The sequence below is a fragment of the Babylonia areolata genome, chromosome 6, assembly GCF_041734735.1.
Source record: "Babylonia areolata isolate BAREFJ2019XMU chromosome 6, ASM4173473v1, whole genome shotgun sequence".
Lineage (NCBI taxonomy): Eukaryota > Metazoa > Mollusca > Gastropoda > Neogastropoda > Buccinidae > Babylonia > Babylonia areolata.
In genome coordinates this window covers 33821389-33834616 of record NC_134881.1, presented here as the reverse complement: position 1 = coordinate 33834616, position 13228 = coordinate 33821389, and the positions used below count along the sequence as shown (strand labels likewise).

At 43.0% G+C, this 13228-nt stretch overlaps 1 protein-coding gene across 2 annotated transcripts in view; it reads left to right on the top strand.

Moving 5' to 3' along the window:
* Positions 1 to 1598: 1598 nt before the first annotated feature.
* Positions 1599 to 13228, top strand: part of LOC143283372 (uncharacterized) — a 16746-nt gene continuing 5116 nt past the window's right edge. Inside the window, exons 1-6 of one of the 2 annotated variants that reach the window (XM_076589580.1) lie at positions 1599 to 1802; positions 3551 to 3757; positions 5275 to 5414; positions 10211 to 10334; positions 11662 to 11793; positions 12538 to 12771. In XM_076589580.1, coding sequence (XP_076445695.1) covers positions 1754 to 1802; positions 3551 to 3757; positions 5275 to 5414; positions 10211 to 10334; positions 11662 to 11793; positions 12538 to 12771 — 886 coding nt within the window. In that variant the 5' untranslated portion in view covers positions 1599 to 1753. The remainder of the gene's footprint in view (positions 1803 to 3550; positions 3758 to 5274; positions 5415 to 10210; positions 10335 to 11661; positions 11794 to 12537; positions 12772 to 13228) is intronic. The other variant, XM_076589579.1, reaches the window with a different exon arrangement.

Genomic DNA, 13228 nt, shown 5'->3' with positions numbered 1-13228 from the left:
TTTAGTGTTTACGAGTATGCCCGTTTTGATAGCCAATCTTGGTTTTCAGGTGTATATGTATACTGAGTGTGTCCGCGATTTGACAAGCCACCAAGTGTTTTATTCGTCTTCGCGAGTATAATATACATACGCGATGAGGAGTCAGAGAAACAGCAAGTCTACACGCAATTGTGGTGATCTTGCAGACTACGGAAACTCTCCACCTTTAACCCTTTCACCGCCTAGCTCGCATTTACGCACAGGCGTGGTAGAGGACCCATATCACTGAAAGGTGACCATTCATTGATCTGTTATGCATGAACCTACTGCTCTTAATATTCGGTGGTAGGATAGGCCATATTTTTTCTATACATCGGAGGGGGAATCCCCAGCTATTCTTAGCCACTGTCTTTTCTGTGTTTATACCACAAGGGAATTTTGTCTTCTAAATTGACTGGCGTGAAAGTGTTAAACCATCCAGACGCTGCAGTGGAACAGAATCTAGGGACGGAAGTCCAACGATCAGGCCATTCGAAACTGTTTTTGACATTCAACAGCGGGCATATTTACATTTAGCTGATGAAGTATCTTTTTTTCTATGTTTTAGTAAAGGTATCAATGTGGGAAATTACGTGCGCTCTTGTGGCCACTGAATGATTGCTTTGGCAGAGGCAATTAAACATTGTTTTCCTACACTTGTAAATCCAGATGTGGCGCGCACGTGCCTGAACATAGACACACAAGTGCGCACAGACGCACATTACACACACACACATACACATACACGCGTTCGCGCGCGCAAGCACAATTCACACACACTTGTGTGCACACACATAGGCGTGCGCAAGCACGCACGTGCTCACAAACACATGCGTATATGAGTATGTTTGTGTGTGTCTGTTTGTGTGAGTGTGTGCGTTTGTATAAGTGTGGGCAGTTATTGAGGTTTGCGTGCGTAGTTTCAATGATTCCGTATTTACATACACGTATGCGATGCTACTTCCATCAGCTGTTTGTAGTGTGATGTATTTCTGATATGGTTACAATCATGTTTATCTTCCATGTTTTGTATTCATTTATTCCTTTCAGCTTAAGCGTCATGGAAAAAAAAAATCCACTGCTTTCGTGTAAAAGCGCAGAACAGTAACATAATTATTACGCTTGTGCAGGGGGGATCATTGCACGTTTTGCAAGTCGATGGGATGGGGTGCCAAGGACAAAGACTTTGGGTTATGCCCCTTCGTTTTGATAAGAACAAGTTCAGAAAAGCGGCAGAGCGGGATAACACGTCGCAACATACGATACGATACGAAAAGAATCACGCAAAATACATGATAGCACTGTACGACATAATGCTCAAGAATGCTAAACAACCCAACATGAAATACACATCGTAATTATTTATGCTGTGATGGGTTTTTTTTTCTTTTCTGTCTTTATGACGTTTTCTTCATGTGGAATCATCCACCATTGTATATAGCTTGCAATGATACATCGCTCTATAAAATGAATCGTTGTCAGGCCACTCTTGAGAGAGAAACTCCAAGGGGAGTAAATGTACGCACATCATCCAGGAAGCTGCTCAGACACTGGCATCCGCATGAATTGCGTCTTGGCATTTATCGCCTGAAGCATTTGTGTCAGTCAACACTCAAGAGTGTTCCCGGTCGTCTTGTCCCTACAGTAAGCAGTGAGAAGTTGACCATTGTCAGTGGCGTAGAATCCGACGGACACTAACAAGAACACAAGCGGAAGGATTCTATAAGTCTGGGTGATGGGGAGGCTGGCTTGTTTTCTTGTCACCGCGTTTGGAGTGTTGGCAGGTGAGGTTCGATTCTATTCATTTCTTATTGCTGCTGTTGTTGTTGTTGTTTGGGATAGTTTTCTTCCTATTGCATGTATATGGTCTGTTAATGGCATATTATAAGGTTTAGTGAGAGAGAGAGAGAGAGAGAGAGAGAGAGAGTCGGAGAGACAGATAGAGAGACATACAAACAGAGAAAGAATGTGTGTGCGCGCTCGCGCGCGTGTGTGTGTGTGTATGTTACTGATTGTGCAGATAGAAGGACTTGTGCTGTTATCCTTGGGAAGTATTTGCGGCTGATGATTGCTTTTCTCATTTTTTTCTGATTTCGTTTATGTTATTTAAAACACACACACACACACACACACACACACACACACACACACACACACACATTCTCTGTCTGTCTGTCTCTCCCCGACTCTGTTTCTCTCTTCCTTATCTCTCTCTTTCTTTCTCTCTACCATCTCTCTCTCTTACTTCCTAATCATATCGTTTATATGATGATAACGTTACAGTGTATTGTTCCATCTCGACTTTCTGGTGTATTCTTGACTAAAGCAATCCTATCTATTCTTGTAAAAAAATGAAAGAAAAAAAATGTTTGCGTTTCACATGTCTTCTATCGATTGTTGCGTGTGTACACGAGAAACGAAGGTACTATATAAACGTATTTGGGAATTTCTTTTCAGTAAAGGCTCTGGGTTTGTATCTCTGTTACATTTACCTGTGGCACGTGCTGATGAGAGGAGCAAAACGCAGCAATGGCTGATATTGTCCTCTGTAGAGTTGTTTTACTTTTTTGTCACAACATATTTCTCTGTGTGAAATTTGGATAGCTCTCGCCATGGACAGTATACCAAGCTTCCATGTGCAGCACGCACTTGAAACAACAACAACAACAACAAATCAACCCTTGCAACGTAAGAATTATTCTGGCAGAATAATGTATGAGAAATTCTCTCTGGGGTCGTATTCAAGAGACCATCGTGCCTGCGGGTGAAAGTGTACCTGCGGGTAATCTGCCTGAGGCAGCCCGAGGGTAAGCAGTATCTGATACTCAGGAACACAGAAAGCCTACCCGCGGGTCTACAAACCCGAAAGGCAATTTACCCTTACTACCTGCCAAGGGTGACAGCCCACGAAGAAGGTGTAGATATAGCGGATCCTTTTGTTGAGAGTAAACAGGTTTGTTTGGCGGATTGCACGTGTTTTACTAACTCTCTTGACAATGCTTTGAACTGTAGTGGGTTGAGAAGAGCATGCACAGAAGGGAATCACCAGGATTTTCTTGTAGACGATGGGTTAGCTGCCAGAGTGCACCGCGCGTGTCTTGAATACGAAGTTAACTTAACCTTCAAGATAAACTGTACCCGCAGGTCCCTATCATGTCAAGGGTAACTTGCCTTAAGACAAAATGAAGTTCACCTTGAATACGGCCCATGATCGGTACACAAATGCATATGCATGCACTGAAGGTCTGACAAGTGTGTTGGGTTATGCTGCTGGTCAGGCATCTGCCTAGCAGATGTGGTGAAGCGTTTTATCGATTTGTCCAAACGCAGTGACGCCTCCTTGACTAACTGAACTCACTGTACTGAACTGAACTGAAGGCCTGAAAAGTGTGTTGGTCAGTGATATCAGGCATCTGCCTAGCAGATGTGGTGTAGCGTATATGGACTTGTACGGACGAAATGACGCCTCCTTGAGAAACAGAAACTGAAACTTTGTTGGTACTTATTTCTCTCCCCAACAACAACAAAAAAGCCTGTGGAGGAGACATCAAAGTGCTTCGCGTGCCCCATCGGTCCTGGGGACAGGCGCGCGAGGCATGTCGGGAGCAGGGCAAGATGGGGTCATGTGACCTGGCCACGAAAACGAGGCTACATGAGGAGTGGAGCAAGCTGGGTCTGTTGGGGTCAGACAGTTACTGGGTTGGGGGGCAACGCCTCTTCCAGTGGTTGTGGGATGAAGGTACGTGTGGTTTTTTTCTTCTTTTTTGTTTGTTTGTTCTCTGTCTCTCTGTCTTCTCTCTGTCTCTCTCTGTTTCTCTCTGTCTCCCTGTTTCTGTCTGTCTCTCTCTCATTTAGTCTTTTTTTTCTTTTTCTTTTTTTTAGCGTCGAAAGGGATTTCGATGTGGAGGCGTTTAAAACTTCCTGTGATTGTATGCAGGACAAAGGTGGATATGTTTTTTCCTTCTTCTTTTGTCTTTTTTTCCTTTCATATATATATACTTGGATTATATATATGAGCTAGAACAGCTCCAAATGAGAATGCTGTGCATGATCTTGGGCATTCGCTGGCAGGACAAAATCACAAACTAACAGGTGTTGGATAAAGCCGGCCTGGCAAGCATCGAGTCATTATTGCTGAAGGCTCAGCTACGCTGGACTGGTCATGTCATCAGAATGGACGAGAGCCGCATCTCCAGACAATCAATGTATGGTGAACTCAAGGAGGTGCTCATGCAGACAGAGAAGGCCCAAACTGAGGTACAAAGACACCATTCGTGAAGAAGAACCTCATCTAGCCACGCGAGCTCGAAGCCTCTGCTGCGGACAGATCAACCAGGTCTCTCACCTCCAAAGCAACAGCTGCCTTTGAAGAGGGCAGACGACTGCGTCTCGTCGCTGCGAGGGACAGACGACACAGGGCCTCGTCTCCCTCAGTCCAAAACTCAGACTGTCGCTGCGACACCTGCGGGTGCCTGTGTGTGTTTTGTGTGTGTGTGTGTGTGTGTGTGTGTGTGTGTGTGACTCGTGCACGTGTGTATGTCTGTATGTGCGTGTGTAGTGTGTGTGTGTGTGTGTGTGTGTGTGTGTGTGTGTGTGCGTAGTGAGTGTGTGTGTGTATATATGTGTGTGTGTGTGTGTGTGTGTGTGTGTGTGTGTGTGTTCATATTAGACATCTTGATAAGCATGAAACATATGCTGCTTCAGATTGCTTGGTTCAAAGTGGATTAACTGTTCTTTCATGGTCGACCAAGTTTAGATCTGAGTGGTTTGAAATCCAATGTATTTTCTCCTGATACCCATTTCCTCTTATTCTGGAAACGAGATGAACACGAATTAAACGTTAAAAAAAGGAAAGAAAAAAAAGACACACACACACACACACACACATACACACATGTATATTATATATATATATATATATATATATATATATATATAGTCATTCGGATGAGGCGACAAACCCAGGTCCCGTATGCAGCATGCACTCAGCGCACGTAAAAGAACCCACGGCAACAAAAGGGTTTGTTCCTTGCAAAATTCTGTAGAAAAATTCACTTGGATAGGAAAAAAACAAACAAAACTGCAGGCAGGAAAAAATACAAAAAAATGGGTGGTGCTGTCACTAGTGTAGCAACGCGCTCTCCCTGGGGAGAGCAGCCCGAATTTCACACAGAGAAATCTGTTTGTGATAAAAAGAGAAATACAATACAAACAGAATATATATATATATACACACACATACATACATACACACAGGCAATGGTGGAGAACGGCATCGGCTGTACCAGGACCACGGATGCTATAAGCTGACAGTGGACAGACTGGACTCGCTGCAGTACAACGGTCCTCAACAATGTCACAATGCCTGTGAGACAGAAGCCTTTGTGTACCTGCAGGTGTGTGACTTACTTAATTCTTTTTTTTTTTTTTCCATCTGTCTTTCTACCGTTATAATTCTTTTCCTATCTTTTTTTCCTTGAATTTGTCGTATGTAACCTTCTTATTTCTCTCTTCTTCTTTTTTTTTTCTTGTCTTTCCACCTTTATCATTAATTTCCTTTCTGTTTTTTTCCCTTGATTTTGTCGTGGGTAAACCTGCTTCTTTCTTTCTTCTTGTTTTTTGACGTCTGTCTTTCCATCGTTATTAACCTTTTTTTTTTTCTTTCTTTCTTTCCTTGATTTTGTCGTGTGTAACCTACTTATTTATTTCTTCTTCTTTTCTTTCATGTCTTTCCACCGTTAATATTTATTTGTTTTTTTCTCCCTTGATTTTGTCGTGTGTAGCCTACTCTTATTTCTTTCTTCTTTTTTTTTTTTTTTTTTTTTTTTTTTACCTCTGTCTTTTCCATCGTTATTATTCATTTCTTTTCTGGTTTTTTTCTCCCTTCATTTTGTCGTGTGTAACTTGCTTCTTTCTTTCTTTCTTTCTTTCTTCTTCTTATTTTTACATCTGTCTGTCCGTCGTTATTAATCTTTTCCTTTTTATTTTATTTTGTCGTGTGTAACCTACTTATTTTTCTTCTCCTTCTCTATTATTTTATTTATTTATTTATTTTTTTTATCTGTCTTTCCATCGTTATCATTATTTTCCTTTCCTTCTTTTTTCCCTTGGTTTTGTCGTGTGTAACCTTATTTTTCTTCTTCTCTAGTATTATTATTATTATTATTATTATTATTATTTTCTGTCTTTCCACCGTTAGTATCATTTTCCTCTCTTTTTTTCCTTGATTTTGTCGTGTGTAACCTACTTCTTTCTTCTTTTTTTTTTTTTTTAATCTGTCTTCCATCGTTATTATTTATTTTTCTTTGTTTTTTCTCCTTTGATTTTGTCGTGTGTAGCCTACTTCCTTCTTTCTTCTTCTTCTTCTTTTTTTTTAAATCTGTCTTTCCATCGTTATTAATTTTTTTTTTTTGATTTTGTCGTGTGTAACCTACTTCTTTCTTTCTTCTTCTTTTATTTTTGTTGTTGTTTTGTTTTGTTTCTTGTCTTTCCTACCGTTATTTTTCCTTTCCTTTCTGTTTTTTCTCTCCCTTGATTTTGTTGTGTGTAACCTTCTTAATTTTTTTTTCTTTCTCTCTCTCTTTTTTATTTTTATTTTTTTATCTGCCTTTTTCACTGTTGATATTATTTGCCTTTCTTTCTTTGTTTCCTTGATTTTGTCGTGTGTAACCTACTTCTTTTCTCTCTCTCTCTTTTTTTTTTTTTTTTTAAATCTGTCTTTCCACCGTTATTATTTGTTTACTTACTGTTTTTTCTCCCTTGATTTTGTCGTGTGTAGCCTACCTTTTTCTTTCTTTCTTCTTCTTCTTCTTTTTTTTCTTAACATCTGTCTTTCCATCGTTATGAATCTTTTTTTTCCCTTGATTTTGTCGTGTATAGCCTACTTCTTCCATGCTTCTTCTTCTTTTAATCTGTCTTTCCATCGTTATTAATCTTTTCATTTTTCTTTTTCTTTTTTTCCTTGATTTTGTCGTGTGTAACCTACTTATTTCTTTCTTTTTTTTTTTTTATTTGTATTGAAAATCTGTCTTTCCACGGTTAGTATTCTTTTCTTTTCTCTTTTTCTCCTTGATTTTATCGGAAAAATCTCCACCCTTCACCCACCAGGCGCCGTCACCGGGACCCTCAGATTGAAAGTCCAACGCTTTAACTCACTCAGTACGGCCAGTCCTCTCTTCTCCTCTACATAGACCCCTCGGATGTCCAGTGGGTGTCTGAATGACCCAACCTTCAGCTTCCGTCGCCAGAATTGTGGTATTCTTTGTAAACATTCACGTCTTCAGTATAAGAGCCTTCCGCTTGCAATATTTTGATGATGGTAATTGGAGTGAAACGCTGTTAACGTCGTCTCTTTCGCCGTTCGTATGGAAAGAGTTAACCACTCGGCTATAGCGCCCGTCTTTCCTAGCCTTTCAGTTTGTCTTTTGTTGTTCAGTTGGTTTTACCTCCCCCCCCCTCCCCTCCCCCTCATGTTTGTGTGTGTGTGTGTGTGTGTGTGTGTGTGTGTGTGTGTGTGCGCGCGCGCGCATCGTAATATGAGTAGAAAGGCATAGAAGTGTCAGTGACGAGCCTTTGGGTGCACACATAATTTCTAGCTGGATTAAATAATTACAAACCGTACCGAAAAACAGCTGTGTCCATACCATAATGGACACAGACAGAAGACGACACACATTATCATACAGACGTTAGTCACATCTTCAGCGAACACAGACCGGAAAAAAAGGTTTCCGGGAGTGGCTACTTACATCCGCCAGGAAGCGGAAATGTCTACTATAACCCTGCCCACAAGCCTGTAGTGTCACCGGAAGTTTAAAGTGCCAGGCACGATAACTGAGTGGTTTAAGCCTAGTTTGAGGGTCCTGGATGGATTCGAACCCGGTATCTACGCATGGTGGGTTGGTTAAGTTTTGGATTTATTCAATTTTTTTTTTTTTTTTTTTTTCAGGTGAACGTATTTGCAGATCTGCGATCTTAGTATTAGTCTCCTTCTTGTGCACACAATCGCAAATAATCAGAAACGTACGTTGAGATCCCGTTATTCATGTCAGCGATCTATGCGATATGGAAACATGAATATTTCCAGCATTCATATCTCCTAAAGTAGAGTGTGACCGACGGGCGCAATAGCCGAGTGGTTAAAGCGTTGGACTTTCAATCTGAGGGTCCCGGGTTCGAATCTTGGTAACGGCGTCTGATGGGTAAAGGGAGGAGATTCTTCTCATCTCCCAGGTCAACATGTGCCTGAACCCCCTTCGTGCATGTGCCTGAACCCCCTTCGTGCGTATACGCAAGCAGAAGATCAAATATGGAAACCAGAACATACCCAGCATGCACACCCCCTACATGGCGGGTTAAAAACGGTCATACACGTAAAAGCCCACTCGTGTACATACGAGTGAACGTGAGAGTTGCAGCCCACGAAGGAAGAAGAAGAAGGAGTGTGACTGTCTAAAACGAGTACGCAAAGGCCACTCGCACGAATGATCATGATACTTTCCACCCCATGAAAACGGGATACGACAATTAAAAAGAAATATATATATATATTTTTTTTTTTAATTAAAAAAAAAAGGTCAGAAAACAGCAGTTATTGTCTGGTTTCTTGCCAAAGAAAGCTGGTGGAAGATTGGGAAAGTCATGTACATAAAAACAGAACATTTGGGCTCTAGAGATTCATCGTCTGGTAATTCGTCCTGGTGACTTCATCATGGGGTTGTAAACATGTGGCAGAATTTGCCAAAGCTTTCTTGTTTTCGTTTGTATACATGTGTTTACATGTGTAAGATTGCGAAGTCACGTGCATTTTGGTATCTTTAAGAGACGCTGCGGCATTTTTCTTAAAGTGTGCTTAATTCAACACACATGGAAAACATGCATTTTTCTTTTAGCAAAATAGATGCATAACTAGATATACGGGGGTTAAAAAGTACGTGTTGAACCGTTTCACCGCCATTCAGTTTAGAGTACAAAATTCCCTTGTGGTTTTAACACAGAAAAGACAGTGGCTAAGAATAGCTCCCCCGCTCCCCCCCCCCCCCCCCGTCTCTCTCTCTCTCTCTCTCTCTCCATAAATTGAACTCAAAATTACTCAGTAAGAAAAATTATGAAAAGAATTTTAGTTCATACATACTATGTTCAAAAGGAAGTTACTACATTATCTCTCTCTCCATCCATATATATATATATATATATATATATATATATATATATATATATATATATATATATGTATGTATGTATGTATGTATATGGAACGTATGGGGTGACGAGTGTGTGTGTGTGTTGCTGTTGTGTGTGTGTACTGTGCGGTGGGTGTGTGTGTGTGTGTGTGTGTGTGTGTGTGTGACTTAGGGTGAGGAGGATGGGTGGGAATGTGTGTGAGTGAGTTGTGTATATGTGTGTTTGTGGGGGTGGGGGGGGGGGGGGGGCAATCTAGAGGAGCGGATTGGTGGGTTCAGCCAGGATTGGTTGCGACGCGGGGCTCGCGACCTTGCGCGAGAGTGAGCGTGCGTGACTGATCTTGTTTCTGCTTGAAAGCGTGCGTGTGCGTGCGCGTGCGTGTGTGGTTGTAGTTCAAATGACCATACAAATTCCTCGAGTTTTTATTATTATTATTTTTTTTTATTTATTTTTTTTATCACAAGCGTGTGTGTTCTTCCTTGCCCTCTGTTCTGAAGGGCGTCTGTATTGCTGATTGGACATTAAAAGCTTTGCTCTTGTCATTGTCTCTTGCTCTCTGTCTGTCTGTCTGTCTCTGTCTCTGTCTCTCTCTCTCTCTCTTACATTATTTTGTTCTTTCTCTCTTCTTTTTTTAAAATTATTTTATTTCATTCACATAGTAGTAGTAGTAGTAGTAGTAGTAGTAGTAGTAGTATATTTTTTATTTTGTTTTGTTTGCTTGTTTAATTTCTTTGCCATGAGGGCAAAAGGTCCTTTCTCGTTCCACTTCCCTCATTAAAGAACTTTCATTCATTCATTCATTCACTCATTCATTCATTCATTCTCTCCCTCTTTGCTCTTCTGTCTCCGTCACACACCCTCCGTCCACCCCCCCCCCCACCCCCCCCCCCCCACCTCCTCACCCACCCCACCCACCTTCTGCCATCCCCACCCTTTCCCTTCTGACTCTTGTCACAAGTCATGACGTCCTGTTCGCCGGCAAAGTGATGATGAATCGTTCGTTGCCCAGGGAAACAAGTGTCGTTGCTCAGACGCCCTGGAAGGGGAGCAGGTGTCACGTGACCTGTGCGACTTGTCATGTGACATGAGTGACGACAAGTGCGGCGCCAGGAACGACTACTTCTCCGTCTACAGTGAGTTATTGATTTGGGACTGTCGTGCAAGCAATGCGTGTAGAACGTAGTTTGTGTGTGTGTGCATGCATATGTGTGTGTGTGTGTGTGTGTGTGTGTGTGTGTGTGTGCAATGCGTGCATGTGTGAGTATGCACAAGTTTTTTTGTTTTTTTTTTAAATATTGATATGCAGTTGTATGTATGCTAATTTCTACTGTATCTGTGTTTGTATATGATTTTCGATTTATGTTCGTGTCTTGTTATATATATATATATATATATATATATATAGTTGCTTTATTAATCTCTGGTAGCATCCACCCCCCACCCCTACCCAACCCCTTTGTATGGCTGTCTTGCATGCTGCCTGGTTGTTCGTGCAATTCGTCTCTGTTTTTGTTGTTGTTGTTCTTGTTAATGTTCTCTTTTTTTTCTCTTCTTCTTCTTTTGTCACCTATTTCTTGTCTGCCCACACGTCATGTTTTATTATGGAAGTTGTTTTGCTTTTTTTTTCTCCTTCTTTTTTCTATGTTATTGTACCGGGTGGGGGTGATGTGTGTGTGTGTGTGTGTGTGTGTGTGTGTGTGTGTGAGGGGGGTTCGGGGATGGGTGGTGGTGGTGAAGGTTTGTGTGGGTGTGTGTGTGGAGGGGCGGGGGTTATGTGTGTATGTGTGTGTGTGTGTGGGGGGGGGGGGGGTAAAGGGAGGAGGGGGGGGGCAATTCCCTCGTTGCCGTGGATTGTGGAAACATGCGCTTCGTCTATGCTGCGCATGCGATCTCCGTGAATCAAACTGTTCGAAATGACAGGCACCTCACCTCCATCACTCAGGGTCAAGGTCTACGGAGTTGGGGCGAAGGAAAGGGGACGGAGGAAGGGGAGTAAATTAATATTCCGTCCCTTTGTGGAATCGAATCGAGGACTTGCACGACCTATCAGCCAGTTGAGCCCCACCCCCCCCCCCCCCCCCCCCCCCCACACACACACACACCCACCCCCCCTCTCCCCTCCCCGACCCCTCAGGCACCTCCTCCCCCCCCTCCCCTTCTCTTTCAGATTTCACTTAATTTATTAGCCTCAAGCAATCCATGATAATCCCAACCGTTTAAATGCTTTCTGCATGTTTATTACCATACACCCCCCGCACCCCACCTGCCAAAGAAAATCAGAGAAAAAAAAAATTATGTGGGTTGGAGGGGGGGGGGGGGGGTGGGGGGGGTAGAGGGTAGGGTGGGTGGGGGGGGGAGGTGCAGTTTTAAGCCTTGGCACACAAATAAGTAGGTGAATGTTCTGTCAGGCAATTCCACCTTCAGGTGTGCTGGACATTTCTAGTTTCGTTTTCTCTCCAGGCGTTCCAGAACCCATCGAATTCATAGACGTCGACGAGACCTTCAACTGTGCGGTGGGTCGGCTGAAGGACAACAAGCTGCACGTGCAGAGCGCAGAGTGTGGGAGGTACCACCACTACTTCTGTTTGTCAGGTAGGTGTGTGTGTGTGTGTGTGTGTGTGTGTGTGTGTGTGTGTGTTTTGTGTGTGTGTGTGATGTGTGTGTGTGTGTGTGTGTGATGTGTGTGTGTTTGGGTGTTGTGTGTGTGTGTGTGTGTGTGTGTGTGTGTTGTGTGTGTGTGTGTGTGCGCACGAGTGTGTGTGTGTGCGCGTGTGCGTGCTTGCGCGTGTGCGTGCGTGTGTGTGTGTGTGTGTGTGTGTGTGTGTGTGCGCGCGCGCGCACCCTCACAGGTGACAGAATGGGTCCGAAGTGTGGCTGTGACAGAGTGATGATATTCATGGTTCATCAGCCGTCATGTTAAATTTGAAGTGCAACGTTGTGAGTACAATATAAGCTTTGAGCTTGTTGATGCTCTTTTGTCTTTGCACAGTAATCATGTGTACTGTTGAACAATTATTAATTGTTGTATTTGTATTTCTTTTATATCACAACAGATTTCTCTGTGTGAAATTCGGGCTGCTCTCCCCAGGGAGAGCGTGTCGCTACACTGCAGCGCCACCTCCCCCCCTCACCCCCCCTTTTTTATTTTTTATTTTCCTGCGTGCAGTTTTATTTGTTTTCCCATCGAAGTGCCAGGAACAACCCTTTGTTTAAACCAGTTCTGGTCAGCTTATCAAATAAATATATTGTCGTCGCCCCTTTGTACTTATGGAGGACTGGGTGAGCTTAAAATTAATATGAATTAACCATCTTTAGCCCCGATTTTCTGTGCTGCAGACAAGCAGTCCAGCGACGTGGCCTTGAGGACCCAGACGTTTGAGGCAGCGGTCAGCAGATGCAGGAACCGTCACGACTCCTCTCTGCCCTCCCTAACCTCCTCCTCCCCACAGGCTGGCCGTCAGCTCGTGGCCGACCTCCAAGCTCTGTCGGCTAAAGTGTCCGGAGGCTGGACGACAGACCAGGCGTTCTGGATGCCACTGCAGAGGCGCGTGAGAGCTGTGTGGGTGGACGGTGAGTGAGTGTAACGAAACGTAACGAACCGAAACGAAACGAATCGAATTTTTATTTAACTCTCTCCCTACGAACGGCGAAAGAGACGACGTTAATAGCGTTTCACCCCAATAACCACCATCAAAATATTACCAGCGGAAGGCTCTTACACTGAAGAGGTGAATGTTGACAAAGAATACCACAATTCTGACGACGAAAGCTAAAGGTTGGGTCATTCAGACACCCACTGGACATCCGAGAGATTTGTGTAGAGGATAAGAGAGGACTGGCCGTACTGAGTGAGTTAACGAGGGTAGTCGAATAAGCATAACTGCTTAGAAATATATATTGAAGGAATCTCTAGAACTTGATAACTTTACGTAGTAGAAGACGTCATGTAAGGTCAGAAAGATGACGTAAAAAAAATAGCATTACGTCACCAGTTACAAGTGTAGTATGTGACCAAGCTGCCGAGTGG